The following is a 22,918-nucleotide window of genomic DNA, read 5'->3' as shown; positions in this document are numbered from 1 at the left end:
TGAATGTATCTGTATTTCTGCTAATAATTGTTGCTGCAGGCTGCACATACAAATGATACATTATATAAAAATATAAACTGAGTTTAAAAATATTAACCTAGTGTGAAATCCAGAATTAGATCAATTGTAATCTAACACAATACATTTCTTACTTAAAAAAAACCAAACAGAATAAATGCACTTACACTAAATCAATATGCTGTGCATTTATTTGATAGCATTTTAAAGCACACGATGTCAAAGATGAAACCTACTTGTCTGGCAGTACTTTTCTCACAGCTGACAGTGTCGTCCTCGTGCACACCCACACTCACCAATCTTCCTCTTAAATCCTCAGCGGATATTGATATTGACACTCAGGTCAGGTAATTAAATCCCAATGAAGGTGGCCCTTTTTTTTTTTTGGCTGTAAACAAGTTTTCTGCATTCAAAGTCTCACTTGTGCAGGATTTCAGAGAGACATAACACAGAGGATCTATGTTCCAATAAATACAAACCTTGGCAGGGGTCAGGGGTCAAAGGTTATGGGACTGAGGTACAATGACCCCAGCACAGCAGGACATTCTCTCTATTGAAATGTAATTCTTTCTGCAGTGTGGCCCCTGTGCTACTGGCACAACCCCCCACTGGGTTGTCACTGGGGTGCATGGAGAGAGAAATAAAACTCAGCTCAGGGGACTTCAGAAAACGTTTTTCCTTTTCAACATCAAAATGTATTTTAGGACTCTGAGTGAAGGCTCAAATTAAATGATCTATTTTCATACGCCAACACGTCAGAAGTTATAAAGTCAAAAACATTTAACAGATTATATTCAAGCATAGAAAGTATAAACAGAGCACTACTTAAAGGATCAATGTAATTCAAGACTTTGTTCCAGTGTCGACACTAATTATGATTATTAAAAAGATCCACTAATGCGTTGACCATTTGGTTTACATTTGGACACTTTTGTGCATCATTTTGTGCATGTTTCCAAAGACAGTATAAAGAAATAGAGAACAGAATACGGAGAATAGAGAAAGAAGATAATTTGACAAAGATGACTCATGTTTTAGATTGTGAAATTATTTATGTGGCAACATTTTTCCCACATACACATCAGTTTCAACTGTGATAGTTTAACAGTCACCACAAACGGTTTCCAGTGCTTTTATTTACAGAAAAGTGACTAGACTTCATGTTACTGTACACTTTGATATTTTCCCTTTTTATAAATACCCATAGGGTAATAGGTCCTCAGTAGCTTTGAGTGCATTATAAAACACACAACCCTAGGTTAATGCGTCCTTTACTAACCATACAAAACAGAGAACAAAGTACCAATTGTAACATAGAAAATAAAGGATACACCATGTTACAAAGTTACAGAAAATACATACTATATATATATATGTTGTCACAGGAAAACAGCAGAAGCTTGGGACAGAATATACTCGCACAGTTGTTTGAGTCACAGCATTCAATCATTAAAAAACACACTATCCAAGATAAAGACACCTCAACACACAGATCAAGGTCTTTCATGACTTTATATCTGTCACTTATGATGTTTTGGCTTTGTGCCACTGTGTGTAACTGGTGTCCCAGGAGAAGTTTAAGGCAGTGCAGTTCATTATCATCCTGCAGCAGACTGAGGTTTATCGGCTGCAGCGAGCTCACGCCAGGATGCTGCACAGTGCTGAGCTACTAGAGGAGACAGTGGTGTCACTGAGATTGTACTGGTGTTCGTAACCGCTCGCAACACACTGATCCATCAGACACAGACATTACTGACTGACGGTTGGTGGGATGATGTGTGCGCTGACTTGTGAGACTGACGAGGGAAACTCTGGCAGAGGTGTACATTCCTAAAAACAAAGGCACAGCTTGGCAGCAGCATTGCACTCTTCAAATGATTTTGCTGCAGGTTTTGACAATCTGTATGATTTCATATTTTTTCTTCCATCAATTGTTGAAGAATTCTTTTTTAACAAATTACACCGCAGTCGTCAGTGTGATTGACGTCTTTTCAAATTGTCAGTACGTCCATACCATGATTGCTATTACCTTGCATTGGTACTCTCCACTCTCTGCTCCTCCTTATTTGATGTACTTGATTGGAAGTGTTCAAAGACTTTGCATCCACCGGTTTGGCAGGCCTGGAGCTTGTACATGGCTTTCCAAATCATTGTTTAAAGGCTATTTCGCCCAGCCTGTGGTGGCCTCTCCATTGATGTAGGCAAAGCCGGGGAAATGCTGTGAGTGTTCGTACTCTGAGTTCCTGCGTGGTCCCAGGGGAGAGTACATGTCCCCAGAGGTGGCATAGCGGGATGAATGCATAGGTGGGCTGGTGTAACAGCTGTTAGCCGGTGACACATCTGGCCACCGGGGGGCGACAGGTGCGGGGTGCAGCCGAGGAGTGCTGCCCATCAAGCAAGGCTCCATCCGAGACATCTGGCCGTTGAGCTGGTACTGTAGAGAAGTGGAGAGAAGTTAGTGATGCAGTACAGGCATCTTCTGAGAGAACCATAATATATACAGTGAAAAGATCAGAGCTGCAACTACCAGTTATTTTATAGTTATTTACCAATTCATCTGCTGATTATTCATTCGATTAATCATTAATCGTCAGAAGATGAAAAAATGCCCATTATAATTTCCCAAAGCCTAGAATGATGTATTTGGATGTCTTACTTTGTCTAACAAACCATCTAAAAACCCAAAGACGTTCAGTTTAATAAGACCAAGAAAAGCATCAATTCAGCAGATTTGAGAAGGTGGAACCAGGTGGAAACGTTTTGCATTTTGTTTGAAAAGCGATTAAAACTATTAACTTATTATTAAAGCCAGTAGCCAGGTAATTCATCTTAGCTTAGCACAAAGACTGGAGACAGCTAGCTTGGCTCTGTCACAGAAAAGAAATAGTTTTAGCATATAACCTCTAACATGGCAAATTGTTATTGTCATTGTCACTTTGGTTTTTCCAGTCTCTTGTGCTAAGCTACACCAACTGGCTGCAGGCTGTAACTCTAATCTAGCAAATAATCACATTTGGCAAAATGTTGAACTATTTCTTAAATGAACGTTTACATGATGTCCAGTAATAAACTGGCGCAAAATTACTGAATTGTTTATTCATTAACTCGTCTTAACTGTAGTATATAAACTCGAGTTGCTGAAACCCCCAAATTCCCAGAACATTTACAGAGGACATGACCTTGGTGTCCTCAGAGGTAGCTACAGCCCTGCTGCTATCATATTGATGCTGTGTTAACCATGTGGCATTGGGTGTGAACTGACCCTGCCAATGGTAATTTCCTGTCAGGGGAAATTGCTTCACAAGTTGTACCAGACTGGTCAAAATAGAAAAATTAAGCCACTTAAGAAAATTAGACATAAGCTGTAAAAGAGGTTTTCCAGTGGGTTTTTTTTGTCGCCTATGGTGACTGGCCACAAACAGGCCTGATGAAATCTGCCTGTTGATAAAAATAAATTGAACAGATGGTGATCCGACAAAGTTGTCTGTTCGTTTCAGCTCAATCTCCAACCTCTCACACGGACAAAGCTCAGGCTTTGTGCCCGATTTAAGCTCAGACGGGCTTAAAAAAAAAGTGGAAGTAGGACCCTTTTCCCTTTTCTCACTAAATATAAACATGACAGTCGATTCCATTATGAGGGATCACGGCATGGAAAAAGACAGTCAGTGCAGGTCAGAGAGCAGAACAGACAGCTCAGCTGCCTCTTGTTCACAAGCAGAAAAGAGACCATTGAATAACAATATTTTAATAAATGCCCCCTTGCCCTGCTCTGTGGCTACTGGCTCAAACAGATGAAGAGACTATTGAGAGCTGGCAAGAGGAGTAACAGAGCAGGGCCCCTCTTGGCCCTGGCTGAGCCACCTTTCACTGTCTGCTTCCGCTGTGTGGAAAGGGTGATTCTGGGACTGTTAGAAACACTGTGAGCGCTGAGGCCCAGCTGATCTCCTCCCACTATAAAGGCAGCGGAGGTTGGAGGGCCCTTGACAGGAAATTACCATCAAAAGAGTAAACTCACACCAGTCGCTACATTAGCTGTAACATCAGTGACTCCATCTCGTCATAATAACTCCTTTCTCAAGAGTATATCTTGTGCCTTTACAGGACAGTTCAGAGTTTGAGAGGCCAGTCTGATGATATTCTCATCCAAAAATCACCTTATAAGAGCTGCTAATGTGCAAAGAAGGAGCACTGCAAGATTTCCCACACATTGTTAATTGAGACTGACTGACAGACATACTATATCTTCACATCTATATCAAGTTATTTTTATGCACATAGGCTATTTTGTTTTCTACTTCTTGCAATGGAGCCCATTTGCACACAGCTCTGTATTGTGGCTGCTCACAGTTTACTCATTAGTTACAGCTTAGTCACACACACATATTCACACGCATTATTGAAAACATCATATCCACATATTCTTGTGTTAAGTGAAAAATGTGACACTGTGTTTCATCCCTCTCTATGGACATCAGCATCATCTGTAACTTTCACTGTAATCTGCTCTTGTTAGTGGAAAGTGACTCCATACATTCAACCAATTAGTTACTTTGTAGATTAATATTTTTTACTTAGAAAATATATGACCTTATAAAACCACCCAACACTATGTAAAGTAGCTAAAATTAGCTCAACTGGCTGCAACATTAAAATGAAGCTCATATCAAAGTTAATCAATAATAATAATCCAATAATATAACATATATAATAACATGATAATCTGAAAGAGGCCATTTTGCATAACGAACATTTTTACTTTTGAATGTTTAAGTTAATTTAGCCGATAATACTTGTGCTTAATCATGTAATTTTTTGAGGACTTTCGGAAGTAATTTGGAGTATTTTCATAGCGTGGAATTGTTAGTTTTACTTAAGTTAAATAACGTAAGTAGTTTTTACACCACTATTTATAAAAGTCTAAATTCAGTCCATCCAAAACTGTTGCTTAAAGAACTTTGTTAATCTTTGCATCTAACTAATGTTGTGTCAAGGGTTTTATTTCTTTTCTTATTATCAAAGAATAACATATAAAACATGTCCTTTATATATCCTGTATTTTATCTGTATGTTTCTTTCAGTTCGTAAATTTGTGATTTACATTTAAAAAGTTATGTCTACATAGATTGTGATGAGGGATTCAAAAGGATTTCAATTCACTGAGCAAATTCATGAACTGATTTCCATTCTTTAAAATGCCATTGAATCCATCTTCTGCATTGCTGAGACTGACCTGTGCAGACGAGCGGTGGTAGGCGGAGTAGTGGAGGGGGGCTGGGATCGCCGGCTCATGGGCCAGACTCGGGTACTGGCTCTGGATGGAGTGAGGATGCTGGTTGGCGTAGCTGCCATAGTTGTAACTACCAGTATACCTGGAGTGCAGTAAACAATTCATTAAAAAAATATTCAACTAAATTCAAATGAAAATGAATCAGATCATAAAAATCATAATTACCCATGCTCCTCTCTGTGGGTGTAGACTGGCATCCGGTGTGTGGAGGACGGAGGAGGGACTGGAGCGCTGCTCCTCATACAGGACAGCTGCTGTCCGGCCTCTGGAGCGGAGCCGCCTGCTGTTGTCACTGTGTATGTAAGGGACCAGGTATATGACTGAACAGCGCCTGGTAGACACATATATAGACACAGAGACAAATGTTTTGGCGCAGAGAAACTATGTGCAGTGAAACCTGTTAAACCCAGTGTGACGGTGAGGCCTGTCTCACCTGTGGTGGCAGTGACTCCGGTGTACTCGGGGGACACGGCAGCTGTGGGGGAGCTGGCCGCGGAAACGCCCACGGAGTGGACTGACCGAGCGGGAGAGTAGGATCCTGGTGACGGGGAGGTGGCAGTGGTTTCTGTCAGCGTGAATTCCTCCTCTCTCTCTGCTGAAGGTGTGGGGAGGCAACAGACCATTAGACAGTGGAAGGGAGAGAAGCCATGTTTAGTGTTTTAAAAAATGTATAAAATGCTAATGTGTACTAAATACAAACAAGTTCTCATCATAATGTTTATTATTGCAGGTTTTATTTATTTACTGTAATATATCTATTACAGAAAGGTCTGGATATAGGTACAGTTCACAATTTCTCACTGCACTCTCTGTGTGTAAGCTACAATACTAAAATGGATTTCAGAGAGGAAACTACCACACAACACAAAAAAGACCAGGGTTTCTGCAGAGTTTCTGGCCAGTGAAGCCTGAATTTAGGCCCCAAAATTCTGTCGGTAAATTCTCTCAGTAATTTGACTTTTCAAGCTGTAAAGTGAGTCGATTTTTGTACTTTATATTGTATTTTTTCAGGAGCACAAATAGACATACCTGTATATGGAGGAAATTAACAACTTATGATTATTTTCATTACTGAATGGTCTTCTGATTTTTCAGTAATCATTTAATTTTCTCGATTAATTGATTACTGTGTGGCGCAAAAAATGTAGAAGAAATAGTGAAAAAAAATGTACATCATAAAGCCCAAGGTGTTGTATTCAACATCCAAAAGCTTTAAGGTTAATTATCACCACAATGTTTGGGATTTGTGCCTGAAACATGACTTGAACTTCATGACAAACTATGACATAAGACGTTTTTGCAGATGTACTGTCACTGGTTATTGATTAGACCTGCAGGTAGCATTCTCACCTGTGCTGCCTTCGCCCTTCATGGCCCTCATGAGGTCGTTGGCCCTCTCCTGGCAGTGCAGGGACTCCAGCAGGTAAAGCACATAATCATCAAACATGAGATGGATCAGATGGAAGGACCCTGCACACAAACACACGGGAGGAATAAGTTGTTTGGACCAAAAACATATGAAATTATATGTAATAAATTGTGTTAAAAAGTGACTTCATCACATGGTGACAGAAAAAAAGATGCCTATGCATGTTTAGGGAAAGATGAGCATTAAGACTGAGACGTTTGTAAAAGCATCTATTTGATGACATCACATCCTGCAGACTGACAGGACGGCTGCTGTTATTTAAAAAAAAAAAAAAAGTGAGTGCACTTGTTTCCGTGTACCGACTCAGTGCCAGAAATATGTCAGCTGACCCTGGGGTCACACGGAAGACGTGACCGTGGCATGTGAGGGAGTGTCACAATTGTGTCATTGTACGGGTCGCTGCCGCCGCCATGCGCATAATAAACACTTGTGGCTATTCAGGGGAGCGGGGTGTAATACTGACCGGTCATAAAATGGAAAAGACAGGCAAACACATCGGGAGAGGGGAGGGGCGGCTTTTGTTAATTAGCTGTTTGTGCACAGAGACCTGCTTTATCAAAACACTGCAACCAGCTGTGTCTTTGATATTCACAGACAGGGCCAAAGGACACAAGTACAGGAAAGAGAAGCCATTTTCTTTTCTTTCATTTTCACAGCTCTGCACTTACTGCAACAACAGCCATTTTACTTGTTCCTCCTCTCTCCTCATTTGAGAATCACAGGAATCTGGAAACGTTTATTTGGTAGTACTGAAGACATATATAGATCATTTCTGGAAGTTTAAACCAGTTTTGGGAACCTACAAACACCAGACCTAAACATGAGATGACTTTGGAAACAGATAATAGATGACATAACTAACTATTCTATATACACTCTGTCAACGTTGTGTATTTCCTGTCTGTTGCATGAAGGAATGATGACAAAGCATTAGCAGCTCACCAAAACTGGGCGCGCTGTGGAGGGTCATATCCCGGATGACTCTGGTACCGAAACACGACCACATCAGCAGGAACTGTTGGGCCACCTTCTTCAGGCACCCGGGCCTCTTCCCTGCCACCTAGAGAGAACATTACCATGAGAAAAGAGGGGGAAGGGTTGGGATGCCGGGGTAGAATTAACCCCTGGGTGCGTATTGGGGCTTAACCCTCAGGAACGAAAAACATGTCAACAAGTCAACTATTTAATTTGCCCCCAGGGACACGCCTTCCTATTGAACTATTGTCTGGGCAGTCCAAGACGTTGCCAGGGCGACCAAATTTTACAAGCCCATATCTGGCCATAATGGACGCAAATGGGAAGCTTGAAGACATCATTAACTGGGAGGATTGCAGCGTAAGTGCCTCTGTGGAAGAAAGACACGCAGAGACGAGTGGCTTTCAGCCACAGGTGTCTTTTTAAGGGCAAAATGATCTGCTGTGCAAATACATGGGCAACATTTAAACTTCACTTGTGCAACTTCACCTTCAGACAAATGCTTTATGCAAAAATGTGTGACTCAGACCATGTTTAAACAGCTGTTCTTCTAAATGAGGGGATAAGAGTATTTTCTGTCTGACCTTGACAACACAGCGGTCCACCATCGAGTCCAGCCACTCGATGTACGCCTCGATTGGAGACTGCTCCTCCAGTAGACGGTCAAACTCCTGATACACTGTGACAGGAGACAGAAGGTCAGGTAAGATGGGAACTAACATCACTGGAGACTGAGAAAACACCAAGATTTGGATGCAAATGGCATCTTTATGCCACATCTTCTACGTATCTGTGACCTCTGATCCCGTCAGGACTGATGATTGGAGATGCTCCACAGGGTGTTTCAGAGGAGAGTGAACTTACTTAACCTTTTGGTCTCCATCATTAATGCTTTGACTCTGCTGGTCGTGGGAATGATTGTCCCTCGGTGTGTTGTTTGTGTGGAAGTAAAGTGTAATTCTCTGTGTGGCTGGGTGTGTTAGAGTGGAGTCAGTGTAACTGCATGGACTTACAGTGGATAATAAGCTGCCTGTGCTCCTCTTGTGAGTCCTCCATGGTGTAAAGTGTCTGCTTGGTGATGCTGTTCAAGTCCACATTCCTCCAGTCCTCCAGCATTTGAAAGGTGATGTCTGCACTGTTTATCACAGTCCGTGACGCCTGGGGACAGATATATCAACAATATTACACAAGCATACCCATATCCCTTATCAGCCGTGCTTGTTCATATGAATTTTATTAGAAAAACATTCGGACCATGATACGCACCTGACACAGATGATTTAATGATGTTTGCCGCTTTAGAATCTGAGAAAATCTCCTCGATACTGGAAACAAAATAGGAAAAGAATGTGGTTATTCCTGTGAATCATCATTTACATGTCCTGTTTGAAAATAAAAATATGGAATCTGTATTTTCTTCAGACATAAACCGTGGACTTCATACTTACATTCAAATTTGATATTCCTCAGGTTTTCAGGAAGGTCGTGAAGTGCTATTTTAAGCCACTCATCAAGCTGTTTGGCAAATTTTCGAATAACCTGAGTCAAACTGTGAAAATGAAGGAAAACAGAAACACAATAAATAACAGTAATAATTTAAACCAATTACGGATTTCATTATAGATTTATCTGGTGATCTGGTATCCTCTTAAACTATCTGTTTTGTTCATTCAATTATTTGTTTGGTCTGTGAAATGTAGCAAAATAATGCCCAGAAAAATGCCCATTACAATCTTCAAATTTATTCTTTTGACCAACCAATATATAAATATTCAAACTCAGTTCCCAGTCCCAGAGGAAGAATGAGATGTGGGGAAAAGCTACAGAAAAAGCCAGTAAGTGGACCTTGAGTTAAGTTTCTCTCATATGTGACAGAAAAAAAGAACAAATCCTCACATGATGTTTTTGAAAAATAATTTCAACAATTAACTGAGTTTTTTAACTGACTATCTGATTAATTAACTACACAGCCTCACATTGAACTCCTTCATTTTAATTGTGCTTAAAATCCAGACCAGAATTCAAAGCTCTTACATTTCAAGGTTTTGCAATCTCCCAACTCTTCAGTAGACCGTAACATATCATGTCATATATTATTGTCATATATATTAGGTGATTGATTTCCAGACATCCAATCAGTAGCTACAACTTGAAAGTGTTTACAGATCATTTGCAGATTTATAGAAAATTTATTCTACACAATAATACACTACCTATATAGAAGTATAATGCAATAAAAAATATAGAATAGTAAGTCGTGCGGTGAGACGTGTCTGTTAGAAGCAGCTTTAATTCACACTGCAGGTTTAGTCTTAGTTTAGTTTAGTTTTCATTGAAATTTTAAATCCAGTGAATAACCTCAAATGGTACAAAGGTCAGTGATAAACTGCCCAAGGAAAAAAAAAAAGTTGAACCAAAAACACTTCTGCTGAAACCCTCTGTCTGTGCAAAGGCAGTGATGGAACAAACTGTGTCACTCTTAGGAAAATTCTGTAGTGCAGGAAGTAGTGCTGTATATTGCTATCAGAATGGTGAGAAAAAAAAGCCAGTAACAAAGGAAGACGGATTGGCTGGTCAGGGGTTCATCCTACAGCAAGATAATGACCCATGACATTAGAAGAAAAGAACAAGACAGTGGCTTCACATGATGAAGATCAGCACAGTGTCCAGACTTAAAACCCATGGAGCTGGTTTTGGATGAACTGGACAGAAGGTAAGTGTAAGTGCAACACATTTGTGGGAACTTCAGCAACAGTGTTGGGACAAACTTTCTGAACAATATATGATTTTCATTCTAGAAAGAACATCACAAGTGTATTGGGCTGCTGGACGAGTCAAAAATGAAGATTAAATTTAGGATTTAAGATTCTATGATTTTTAAAAAATAATAATATCTATTATATCTATTATCTAAAACACTGAGACATACCTCTATGTAGATTTCAGTGACCGGGAAATGTTCTAAAACGTTTGACTGGTATTGTACCTCATGTCCAGTTTTACACTCATAGTAAAAGTGAGGGTTACAAAACGACTCACCTATCAGGCAGTGCTTGCAGGACGGTGGGCATCAGCACCCCAGAGATGGCCTTGTAGAGGATGGAGTCACAAACACCGACTATGTTCACCACCGTGGGGGAGCCGAGGACAGGGAGCATGTGGGGCGGCATCCCCTGCCAGAAGTGCAGCAGGAAGCTTTGGACCTGCAGACACCAGAGACAAGCCATGATGTTCAGTCATTACATTAGGAGATAAAAGTTTAACCTTTTATATAAAGCAAAGCTATTAGTTACATACAATCAAGAATTTGACTTTAAACAAAAAAGGTTTAAAATATGAGACGGCTTGCCTCATCAAAGTTGGCTCGAATAACAGTGTCCAGTATCCTCTGACAGTGCGTTCTGTACATCATGATGAAGGTTGACACCTGTGGGCAACAACAGAGTATTAATCTAATTGCATCACAAACTTAAATGGTTTTTTTTCTCTTTTGGGGAAACTAAAAAACAGTGGTACGAAAACAAGAAAATAAATCTTGAACAAAGCATGTGAACCAATAAATACATGTAACAGGTCTAGGCTGGAGCGGAGTAATATAAAACAAGCTTTAGAGATCAGCAAAAACACAAACCATTTAAAATCATGGCCCCTCTTTAAAAGCCGGACAGCTAGTGCCTGTCCTTTGTCCATCGCTAGATCTTATTATCTCCCCCAAAAGATTAAGAGTTAGTGAGGAGCCAGCATATAAATCCTCAGGGTCCTTCTCTAAACGCAAACCCAGTGAAAATCCAGATAAAAGAGCCAGAGGGGGCGCAGAGATGGTGAGATGGCAGGGAGAGATGGGATGACAGGGATGGGGAGGGGGGCTGTAAGGATGGACTTTTAAAACTCCTGTTTACCCTCTCTTCTGGCAGGCTGGCGGGCAAATTTAGGTCTTTGACATTTGGAAACTCTGGCAGGAGCGTCCCCAGTTTGGAGCGCGGTGAATACGCCACTGTCTGCTTGGTGACCTCTTTCTTCCCCGTCTCGTTCACCCACGCCGCTCCCTTTTTGGAGTACATCACGTCATAATACTGAGAGGTCTCCTTCACCGCTATGCCGTAGTAGTGGTATCTGAGGAGAACAGACGGTGCATAGTTTATTCTTACCTCATCAAGTACAAGTCGTATTACTATCAAAAACTGTGAAAGAAAAGAAAATGTTAGTCAGACCTTATGTAAATATACAGTGTATGGCTGTTTCATCATGTGAAACGCTTCTAACAGATATTCTTTTAGGAATTTCCAAAAAAAACAACAACTAATATTTCAAAAACCTATATGTATGCCCCAGTTTCAAATCTTTGCAAATATAAACTGAGATGAATATGCTTTGTATCCAGTTGAGTTAATGGAGATTTGAGTAAATTTGTAACTTTTGTTTTTTTTTTGTTTTTTGTTGCTGTTTTTTAGTGGATACATGGACAAGTGTGTTCGAAACAAACTTAACAACTTACTTCGACTGCCCTCTTGTCCCCAGTCGTCTGGTAGTTAACGCTGGAAACTGTTGCCGTATGATCTGTTCATTGTGGGAGAAAAAGTTTCTCAGTGTGCTGGAACTACTCAGAACTTTTTTTTTTTGTTTTTGGAGTTATATCAAATTCATCTCAGCCGACAGTAATTTAAAAAAAAAAAAAAAAAAAAAAAAGAGAAAAAGGAGATGGGAAAAGTTGACACATGGAGTCAAATAAGATCTTTATAAAATATAGACAACATGTTTATTTTTAACTCAGTGGAAGAAAATATTGTATAGTAGAAAATTATACTTTAGTTATAATCTAATCCACAGTAAAACAATATACATTACTTCACAGAAATACTGTACTTGTGTATGAGAAAGTGTTTAATAAAGTTTGTCTAGCTGTGTCCACAGGGAGGTCTGTGAGGAAAATAAAAGCTTTGAGAGTCATCCATTTATGACATCCAGGGGTATTACTTTTTTTTTTCTATATCAACAGCCTCCCCTCATCCATCCACCCACCCATCCTCTATCCTTCTCACTCTCTTTCTCTACTCCACTCCCTCCTTCTTCCTTTCCTCTGTTTTTGTCCAAAGAGATTGGCTCCTTAGTCCAGCTCCTGGTGCAGAAACTTTAGCAAACAGTGTAGCTCTCCATTGTGTGGGATGAAAAAAGAGGCCAAGCTGTGAAGTTTCTGTCAGGCCCCGCTTGATAAATGAGCAGACAGGGAGGCAGTCCGGGCCCTCTCTCGTTTTTTTGTCCTGAATCAATGAAGCCTTCCTAAAGGACACCCCACACTGCTCCAGCCACTGATCTAACATTCCGCAACATCTCACCCTTCCAAATTTCCTTTAATTACACATTAATCCAGGCCCCTTCTCTTTTTCAATATCTTCCGACAGGAGCTGCGAAGGGGCGGGGGTGGGCCTGGGGGTCTGGGGGTTGGGGGTTGGGGCCTGAGTCCAGGGTACAGGGGATGGCTGGGGGTAGGAAGGCTGAGGAACTTCTTGGGGTTGTGGGAACAGACGAAAGCACATCTCCTTTGGCTCTAGATTATGTGTTCAGTGAGCGGCCGCAGAGCTTTGCTTCACACTGAGCTGCAGTCGATATTACTTCAACACAGCGGCCAGAACTGCAGCACAAAACCAACCCAGGCATGAAATGGTCAGACTAATGCTTATGGCTGATGGAGTGGATGAGATTATTGTTTTCATAGGGGCTATCACATCCGACTGTTGTTTTGTATCCTCTTCTGCTGAGACATTTTGTTTACTTGAAACTTGCAGTGCATCCATAATGTAAATCAAACCCTGAAAAGCTGAGAAAAATCTTCACCATTGATCTTGGGGTGTCACTCTGTTTTTAAGGAACCAATCAACTGCACCTCACAATCATTAATATAAAAAATATTTTTCCGAGTTACCGAGTTAATGACTTTCATGTAGTTTGAAGACATTTCAAGATGGTTGTGAGTTAAACTGGATGCAGGCGGGAATGACGAGTTATCAGACCGTTGAACCGTCATCTCCGCTGAAGTTTTGAATCTTACCTTTCCAAAGCTGGCTGCGTTCACAGGCTGTGTGTCGTGCTTCTCACTGAAGTCTAGGTAATGCATGTAGAGGGCACTTCGGGGGATACACACACCTTCGGCTATCTCATAATTCTCCTCTAGCCTGTGAATGACAATGAGATTCATCAGTATCCAAAAAATAAAGTACATGTTAATATAGCATTAATACAAATGAGATGAATTGAAAGATACATAGAATACCAACCAATAAAAATGGTGAGGGAATTTACTGTGTAAATATCAGCAGAAGGTGCAGTGCAGTTAAATAAAATGATGTGATGAAATTATACAATGTAAAACTTTGGATTTTATTTAATTAGGAGGGGACATTATTAAACAGAATGTATATGTACCAGATTTAGGGATAATTTTCATCAAAGGTAAGTGGTTTAGAAAAATATAAAATGTAACACACAAACGTGCAGAACCACAATCACAAACACAAAACTGAATAATATTAAAAAACAGCAGCTTCATGTACATTAAAGCAGCATCAAGGCTGCACATTCATAGAACACATCATCACATCACGTCACACAGAGTATTAAAGCGTCTACGCAGACACTGAACACTACAGTTAGCAGCTCCAAATAGCAAGCTGTCTCATTCAGTAACACACAGCAGTCAGCAGATGTACTGTTGCACACAACTAAGCACATATCATTACATTCTCGCAATTACATCAACAACTGCTCCTGCGGGAATACAGGCGTAACAGAATTCAAAAGCTAATTTTCCTGATAATAGTAAGCGACCTTTTCTCGCTAACAGCTGTAGCGAACAAATTCTGATAAATTCTAGGCATATATGCATTTTTGTAAAATTTCCCAACATATTTCATTATACACTTTACAGTAATCATGTGTGTGTGTTTGGATTTGTATCTGTTTCATTTCCTGCATATAAGGAGGGCTGTGTTGGTTTTAGTGTCATCCTACATGACAGTGTCAAGCATGTTAAGAAACGTATGTGTGAAAAAAATAAAATAAAAATAATAGCTCTGATTTACAACTCTGTACAAGCCTCTGTATATTTTTTCTAATGCACATCATACTTGCCATGATTTGAATTGAAATAATTACACTAGTTAAATCTCCATTAAACTATATTTTTGATATTAAAATTGATTAAAATCACTCATATATGAAAGGGTTTCTAGTACTGTAGATTCAAATAAAAGCCGTAACAGAACTTTTGCTTTCTTTAGTTTTCAGTGTCAATAAATTGCATTTTGTTGTGTCTGTTATCGGCAGATTCCCTAAGACATTAGTCACAATCAGATGTCTGGAAAACTTTTCTGGCATCAGTGATGTGTCTCTGAATTGGTTCATCTTATCTGTCAGGGTCTCCTTTGTTATGCTTGGAGATGCCTCCTCTCGTGCTCCTCTCTTTCTTGGGGTCCCCCAGGGGTCTATTCTGGGTTCCCTTTTATTTTGTGGACGGTATGCAGTATGTGTAGACATAATATAGATCTTCATCATTACGTGGATGATACACAACTATATGTTCTGATAAAGCTTGGAACCAGTGAAAAACTGGATATCCATAAGTTTGGCATTTGTTGTAATGGTTTTAAATTATTTCATCTTGTTAATTGTTTTACTCTTTGTTTGCTATAAAATAGGTATTATAATTATAAGCACTTGATAATCTATTATTATATCAGTACTTCTGCCTCCTCACGGTCCAACAAAAGAAATCATTCAATGAAGCTTAAGAGCCTCTTTACTGTCAATGAAACATCTGAATGTGTATTACAGTTTGCTAATACAAACACTTGTTGGTCTAGCTATAAATAAAAATCACATTATCTGTGTACAACTTACAAGTGACAACAAAAGGTCAATTAACAAAATAAGAACGGACCCAAAATTGAGCCTTGTGGGACACATCAGTACCACTGACCTCTGAGGTCATATTAACTACACACATTTTTTATTTGAGAATGATTTTACATATTTTTGTGCACACTTTGATATTTAGGTGATAGATTTTGTAGGATATATGTTATTTAAAGATATTGAAAGCTTTTTTTTTATAAATTAAGAAAAAGTTTGCACTTTTTTAAAAATGAATCCAAACAGCAGAGAACACAGTGAGGAGGACGATACATGGCAAAAAATAGTGCTAACCGTTCTGCGGTTATCAATGTCTATAATGTGTCAACCAGATCTGAAAAATAAACGTATTAACTGCATTTTTTGATATGTTTGGAACAACCCCTTCTCTAATAATCTAATATTTTTTAATGTAGGAGGAGCAATGTCTCTGTTATTTATAATAAATTTAATGTCCATCCTCTATACACCAGTGGCCCCTTCAACATTCAACAGTGGAAACTAGGTTACTTCTCTGAAGGACAGAATGGGAGTGTTTAAAGGAGTAACAGATTGATCAGTAAATTCAGTCATGGCCTTCATGAAGTCAACCAGCTACACATTCACTTATAATGTTGATAAAAATGCATTCTATACCTTTCAAAGCTTTTGTTACCTTATTTCAAATTCCTAAATACACTTTAGATAACACTTAAATAACACTTTATTCCTATGGAATATACTGTATATGGCTACTGTAAAAGTCGCCTCAAAGCTGTGAACTGTCCTCTGAATTACAGCCAAACAAGAATTGTATTTTTAAAACTGGTTAATTTACTAATGGGTATTCTTTATCATGTTGGTGTAACTATAAATCTCACTCTACTGAGTTTTCTCAATCAGATACAATTGTGTATTCTTTCTGGTTTAATGAAAACCAAATGAATCAATCAAAAACTCAAAAACATTACGTTTGTAAAAATAGAGATATCATTTAACTTTAACGCAACATCCTGCTAAAATTAAAGTATTACAATTATTGCAGGGGCCAGTTGCAATAACATTTATAACTACAATGTCTCTCTTTAAAAAGAATATATAATAACAAGTACATTGATTCCACTCATGTTCTTCATGCTGAGTTTCAGCCCCCCACAGTGCAGCTTAAATCTGTATTAATATTCATTTAAGCTCATGTGTGTTTTGAATACTATTCAGTAGGATGTCATTGGCCATGGGGCTCTGCAACAGGCAGGCACATATAGACTTGAAGTGTGTGTGGGGTTTGTATTTTATACATGCGGAGGATGTGAAATAAAACATAAAATCTTATTTGATCACATTTTTATGATCAGATGCAAAATTCGGGTTTGAAAAACAAAAGTTTCTCTAAATTTCCTGTTATTACTTAAAATACAAAATGTGTCCAATACATCACACATATAAAATTATATATATATATATATATATATATATATATTAAAAGCAGGACATCATTTTCATCTGTGTTTGTGGTGCAGTGGCACGATATAAATCTTACCTTTACTGACATAAGATCAGAAACCAGTGTGTAAAGAGACTGGTTCATGGTGTCATCTATGTGTGTCATGTAAAACTATTGAAATTAGCGCAGTATTGACATCTAACGTGGCTGTAAATGATCAACACTGTAAAACATGCTGTTATGTGTGTAACATTTTATTAAAAGCAAAATAAAATGGGGCTCATTGTAAACTTTAGCATTTTGTTTTTTATGTTGTAAAATAATGGTTTATTCAAAAGCCTGGTTTGAAGACTGACTACATTGTTTTAACATTAATTCACTATATTTGCTTTTCATTCCTGCTGTTTGACATAAAATTGTGTTTTGTTTTTTTACATTTTCTCACTTTTATCTAATAAATTTTTACCGATGAGTGAAGGCAAAAAACATTCAGATTTGTTCTTAATAACTTACCATTCCAGAGTAGCTGGTGTTGAATGTGGTTTAGAGGCTCTGTTATTTTCTTTTTCTTCATCTGTAACATACAACACATTAAGGATTTTACATATAACCGACACAAGTCTTATTGTTGCTGAGCAAACATGGTTACATGACATTTACTGTACTAAACACTTGACAATAAGATTAACAAGTGAGCTCTGGGAAACACACAACAGTATTTTACAAGATTCCTCAATGAAGTCGGTAGTTTTAGTGTGACAGCGTTTGTCCTGCTTACGTTCATCGTTGGACATGTTCCCCAGAGACGTGTGACTGGAGTATCGCTTGCTCTCGCTCTCGTTGAGGCATCTTTCAATCCAACTCTCTAAGAAAGACATAAAGGACCACAGATCACCTCTGAGTACCACGCAAAAAAAGCAATTTTATGGTTTTTATTTAGACAGAAGTGAATGAAATTATGAATTTGGTAAGAATATGATTTTAAGAATTTAACAGTGGACACATTCTTTGTCATTTGGGTAAAAGATCACTTAAAGCAGTTTTCCAGTATTTTTTTGTTTTTTGATTTCCACTGAAGCTGAAACTATCAATTTAAAAACTCACTTACTGAAGTGAACACCAAAGCTTTATTTACATAAACAGAGCAAATCACTGCCTATACAGGACACTATAAATGTCACTTGTGTGACAGGGTGAGCTGACAACAATCGATTGTATGGACAGCGCAGCAGCCATGGCTCTATTTAAGATGTTTTCACCAAGACGGCAGGAATCCAGCATTGTTCCCAGGAGACTACGAGCGTACACACTTGCTTAAAAGGGCCTGTGCACATTACTGAAGCAGTCTGGTGGAATAGAGGCCATTGTGCTGTTTTAATTTCTACTTAGAAATAGCTCGACTGGTGTGCTTTCTGTGACCGGGCTGCAGCAAAACACCAAAGCTTTCATGTAGAAACTGCCTGACTGAGTGGAAATCCATTTAAAATTCTTTTATTTGTTTCCTAAAAAGTATTCAGTATTTGATACAAGTAATTAAGAAGGAAATTGTGTTGATTTGAATGCATCAAAGCATTTTCTGAATTTTATTTTTCTATGATACTAAGCTATAACTTCTTTATCAGCCAGTGACTGTCGAAACAGAGAGATGGAATAAAAAGCAGAATATTTTCCATTAAACTGGTGAATAAAAACTATTATGTAACCTAAAATGTAAATGAGCAGCAAAACTGCCTCAGACGTTTACGCAGTACATACAGCACAAAGGTAAACATGCTAAACTAAACCCTGTTCAACACATTAAAAACTCTAAACGTAATATTTCTTGAAATTGTGCAAATCTCTTTTTTTTTCTGTAAGTGAACTGACAACAGTCACCATAGCAGCTGTTGCTAGGACAGACTGTTGGCACGACGACCTGTTGGTGCAGCCCACGGGGGGATTCAGAGGAGGTCACAGATACTGAAAAGTTTTAGAAGTTTGCACTCGATGAGGATCTACATCGAGATGTTCGGCACGTGCTGATAGAAAAAAGATCGGTCTGCAGTTAGAGTCCCATCATCATCACAGACGTCCAAACGCAGACGTGGAAGATGATTTTTCTTTTTATGTTAAATTAATTATTATTGTAATCATTAGAAGCTCACTGTTAATTGTCTGTTTGACAGCCTTTATATTACTGCTGATTAATAGTATTGAGGCTAACATGCATATTATATTGCCTGTTACACAATAAAAGAAAAATATCTTGAACATTTGCATATTAACTTTGAATAAACACCACTGCTGTCACTGACATCTCTCATCATTTACTGACAGTATTTGCTTTTCTATACCTAAAAAAAAAAAAGAAAGAAAAAAAAAAAAGAAGAAAAACAAACCCTGGAAATGAAAAAGTGAATCCACTGAAGCGAAGCTAATTCTCCACAGAGGCTCAGATCTCGAGCTTCATTTGCCACAGGAACAGATAAGTTGAGGATCTAAATAATTGGATTAAGTTTGATCAACAAGTGAAACGGATGTTCACTCATTTATTACCACACATTCAGGACCTAACTACTCTAAACTGCACCAGCATACTACAAATGTGCTTTTTTTTTCTGTCCAAGGCTAAATGATAATTCATTAACCCAGCCTTTTTTAAATTTTAACAAATAGCGCCACTTCTCAGCAGATAAGACAACGCACTGCATAATTTGTTTCTGTCAATCTTCTAATCAGATTGGTTATTAATCATTAATATTCCTGAAAGTTAAATAAAGAACTCAATTAGATAACATACACAAATATTTTACTGATGAATTTGCAGTAAAATTCAGTTTGAACATGGATAAATGCTTTAGTTTTCCCGTTTTGCACTCAAAAAACAGAGAAATGCCCTGAACAGAGCAGGTGCATGATACTTTAAAGTGCACCATGATCTGCACTTGTTTTTATTCCTCCACTACAAATGATCATGACAATTTTTAAAATCAATTAAAGTGAAAAGACTGAAAAAACAGCAAGAAACCACTTGAAAAGTCAATGTTGCAGATTTCAGGACTATTCCTTGCTTACTGCGACTTTTCTTAAATCAATGAACAAGCGTGTTGTGAGACATAACAGCACCTGCCATAAATGTGTGTGACAAAAATCACTCACAATTATACAAAAAAAATAAAAAATTAAAAAAAAAAGGAATGAGAAACGGGTTCAAATCAACAGCCGGGCATCCAGACACTTCCTCTGAATAACTACGGAGAAAGTTTGAGACCTCCAGAAGTGAAGCAGCAGAAACTCACACGACGTTTCTGAACAGAAGCTGATTTTCTAAACACATCCAGACAAGCAGAGTTTAACAGGACTGACCTGTGGAATCCATATCAGGCTCCTCCAGCAGCCCGCAATGCATCCTCTTCCCATCAACAACACTGGCTCCTCCAAGAAAATGGCTTAGTGCACGTTTCCCCCTGCTCGGCCGCTCTCCCCTTGTCTTGCTCAGTGTTTCCGTGACCACTGCCCGTCACAGGAGATGTTGAGGATCTGAGGTTCGCCCAGAGAGGGGTGGTGTTGGCGGAGGAGAGGGGGGAGGTGGGAATAAGGGAGGAAAGGGGGGTAGAGACTCCAGAAATCCAGCGGGGGGAAAGCCAGACCCGTCAAAATGTTTGCTGATGTTTCATGGGAAAGGGGCTGATTTTATAGGAGCCCTGATGGGGACATGTCATTGATAGGCTTGGAAGGCTGATGAATGGCCCCAAGTCAGATGGGGATGTGGCAAGGCTCACTGGAAGTCTTTTGTGGGGCTGTTTTGAATAAGAAAAGCTCCCTCCCAACCAAAAAAAAAAAGAGGCTTAGATCTACGCAGTCCTAACACTGTGGCCTCCCCGTCTTCCATTATGGCATTTAATACGTTTTTATACACCCCTGAGCTCCAAATAAACATACATCCCTACACAACTGCCGCTCCTGACTTTCCTCCTGATTTTAGCTCCCATTTCACATCTCACAGACACTTGTTGCCACATTTCATCTGTTTATCACCTCATTCCCCCATTAAACCATCTTCACGATAACTTTTTCACTGAGACGACATGTCATTTGCTCAGACACGCATCCAAACATGCTAAAACTGCATAAGTGTGAATTTTTTGATGGAGTTCTCACCTCTTTTTGCCCACTCTTTTGCTGTGGCAACCTTATTTTTGGTGTGCCTCTGAGAAGAGGGAACGGTCACAAAGGGGGGGAAGTAAAAGTGCAAAGCCCGAGGCTGGGAGGGCTCTGATGGAGTGCCTGAGAGCTGGAGAAGGGAAAGCTGTGATTAGAATATGAATGGAACCACAGGAGAGGGGGAGAGGAGAGGGGAAAGAAGAGGGGAGAGGAGAAAGGCGGATTATGGCTGAATTACTCACCACACCATGGATAGCAAAGGAGGACTTTCTCTTCCACTGCGCAGGCGTGGGCACCAATGCTGCTACTCACTGACACACACCGCGCAGCCACCTGGGAGGACGGGTGGGACAGGGTGGCAGCAACATGCCATGGGACACTGTGCACAGGGTCATAGTTTGTTAAAACAGGGATGATGCATCCATTCAGACTCATGCAGGAAGAAGAAAGCTGCTGAAATGAGTGAAGGGGCAAAGCAACAGAAAACCATCTTTACAGATTATTAGAGTTAAACAAAACAATTTAACAGCACTTTAATGACTCAATATTCAAAGGCCTAAACGGTGCCCAGTGCAAAGCCGTGATCTCAAAGGAGGATCTAATTAATTTCTGTCAAATAAGGAGAAGGTGGAGTCTGTATCTCCCTCAGTGGACATTCCTCTTTCCATCCTGTTATCTGCTTATTAGAGCCTCATAAAATAGGACAGGTGCAGCCACCAAGAGCCTCTTCCACCCTTCCTATTCTCATACACTCTCCCCACACAAACGGATGTGTTCTGCTTTTGTCCAGTGAAAAGGCCCCAGTTGAGTCGTGTGTGTATGTGCGAGTGGGGGGTATGGTTACGCCACATACGACATGTTGGTGGTATTAAGGCTTCGGTTTAAAAGAGGAAACCGTACGAGTCAAAGCAACTTTCTCCTCCTACTGACATGAAAGAAACTGTTGCTCTGTATGTTTCTATATGATGCCACTGAACATTGTTGTATGTGACATCCAGCTGTCTGCTTATCACATGAAAGAGTGGCCCTCCACTTTCTACTGAGAAACCTAAAGCTTCTCAGGCTGTAAATGAATGAATAAATAAATAAATAAAAATGCTCCAAACAAAACTCCTATTGATTATTTTTAATGAGCAGCCAGTTAGTTTATAATGAATGTTATAACATCAAGCAGCAAATATGTATCAATATTACATCTGGATATCAGTCCAACATGGACTAGGTGATAATTAAATATTATTGTTTAATGATTTTCAGCAATGATTAATTGATTAATCAATTAAATGGCAATGATTCTGATAATGAGTTCATCATTTTGAGTAATTTCCTAAGAAGGAAATACCAAAATTCTTTCTACACGGCTTCTGAAATGAGAACACTTTCTTGATTTTTGATGAAATTGTTTTGGGCTTTGTGAAACTGAAGGTCATTTTTTCACAATCTTTTTGACACTTTTTTTTTTTTTTAGACCAATTAACTAATCACTTAATCAAGAAAATAATTGTCAGATTGAATGATAATAAAAAGAATCATTAGTTGCAGGCCTAACAAAAAAACAAAAACAAAATAAGTTGTTTTTGTTCTAGACATGAAGAATTTGGTCTAATGTAATGCAAAACACTACAATATCTGACATTTAAAGATATCAGAAAATAAACTTATTTTCTATTATTTCAACTAAAAATTTTAACCATATTGCCCAGTCCTGTCCAATTCACATTATTATTTTCCATGTTTG

At 39.0% G+C, this 22,918-nt stretch overlaps 1 protein-coding gene across 2 annotated transcripts; it reads right to left on the bottom strand.

The window, feature by feature from the left end:
* Window positions 1-1,087: 1,087 nt before the first annotated feature.
* Window positions 1,088-20,457, bottom strand: rfx4 (regulatory factor X4). 2 transcript variants are annotated; one of them, XM_022754474.1, is made up of 18 exons: window positions 20,383-20,457; window positions 17,816-17,902; window positions 17,551-17,611; window positions 13,756-13,879; window positions 12,205-12,266; window positions 11,609-11,822; window positions 11,059-11,136; window positions 10,749-10,912; window positions 9,158-9,258; window positions 8,976-9,034; window positions 8,723-8,867; window positions 8,294-8,388; window positions 7,677-7,794; window positions 6,656-6,775; window positions 5,739-5,900; window positions 5,471-5,636; window positions 5,249-5,387; window positions 1,088-2,452 (listed from the first exon to the last, which is right to left on the bottom strand). In XM_022754474.1, exons 1-18 carry the CDS (start codon window positions 20,423-20,425, stop codon window positions 2,180-2,182), a joined length of 2,211 nt encoding a protein of 736 aa, XP_022610195.1. In that variant the 5' UTR covers window positions 20,426-20,457; the 3' UTR covers window positions 1,088-2,179. The 2 variants fall into 2 exon arrangements, with proteins under 2 accessions (XP_022610195.1, XP_022610196.1); XM_022754475.1 differs by having other exon boundaries at window positions 5,471-5,597.
* Window positions 20,458-22,918: the final 2,461 nt, after the last annotated feature.

The sequence above is a fragment of the Seriola dumerili genome, unplaced genomic scaffold, assembly GCF_002260705.1.
Source record: "Seriola dumerili isolate Sdu_G_001 unplaced genomic scaffold, Sdu_1.0 BDQW01000219.1, whole genome shotgun sequence".
Classification (NCBI taxonomy): domain Eukaryota; kingdom Metazoa; phylum Chordata; class Actinopteri; order Carangiformes; family Carangidae; genus Seriola; species Seriola dumerili.
Note: the sequence above shows the minus strand (reverse complement) of the source record. Positions and strands in the feature narration are given on the sequence as shown.

Coding starts and splice junctions, on each gene's coding strand:
- rfx4 (XM_022754474.1), bottom strand. CDS start 20,425: ATGCATTGCGGGCTGCTGGAGGAGCCTGATATGGATTCCACAG. Junction 8,868..8,975: donor CATTAAATCATCTGTGTCAG/GTGCGTATCATG, acceptor ATCTGTCCCCAG/GCGTCACGGACTGTGATAAA. Junction 6,776..7,676: donor CCACAGCGCGCCCAGTTTTG/GTGAGCTGCTAA, acceptor GTTTGTGTGCAG/GGTCCTTCCATCTGATCCAT.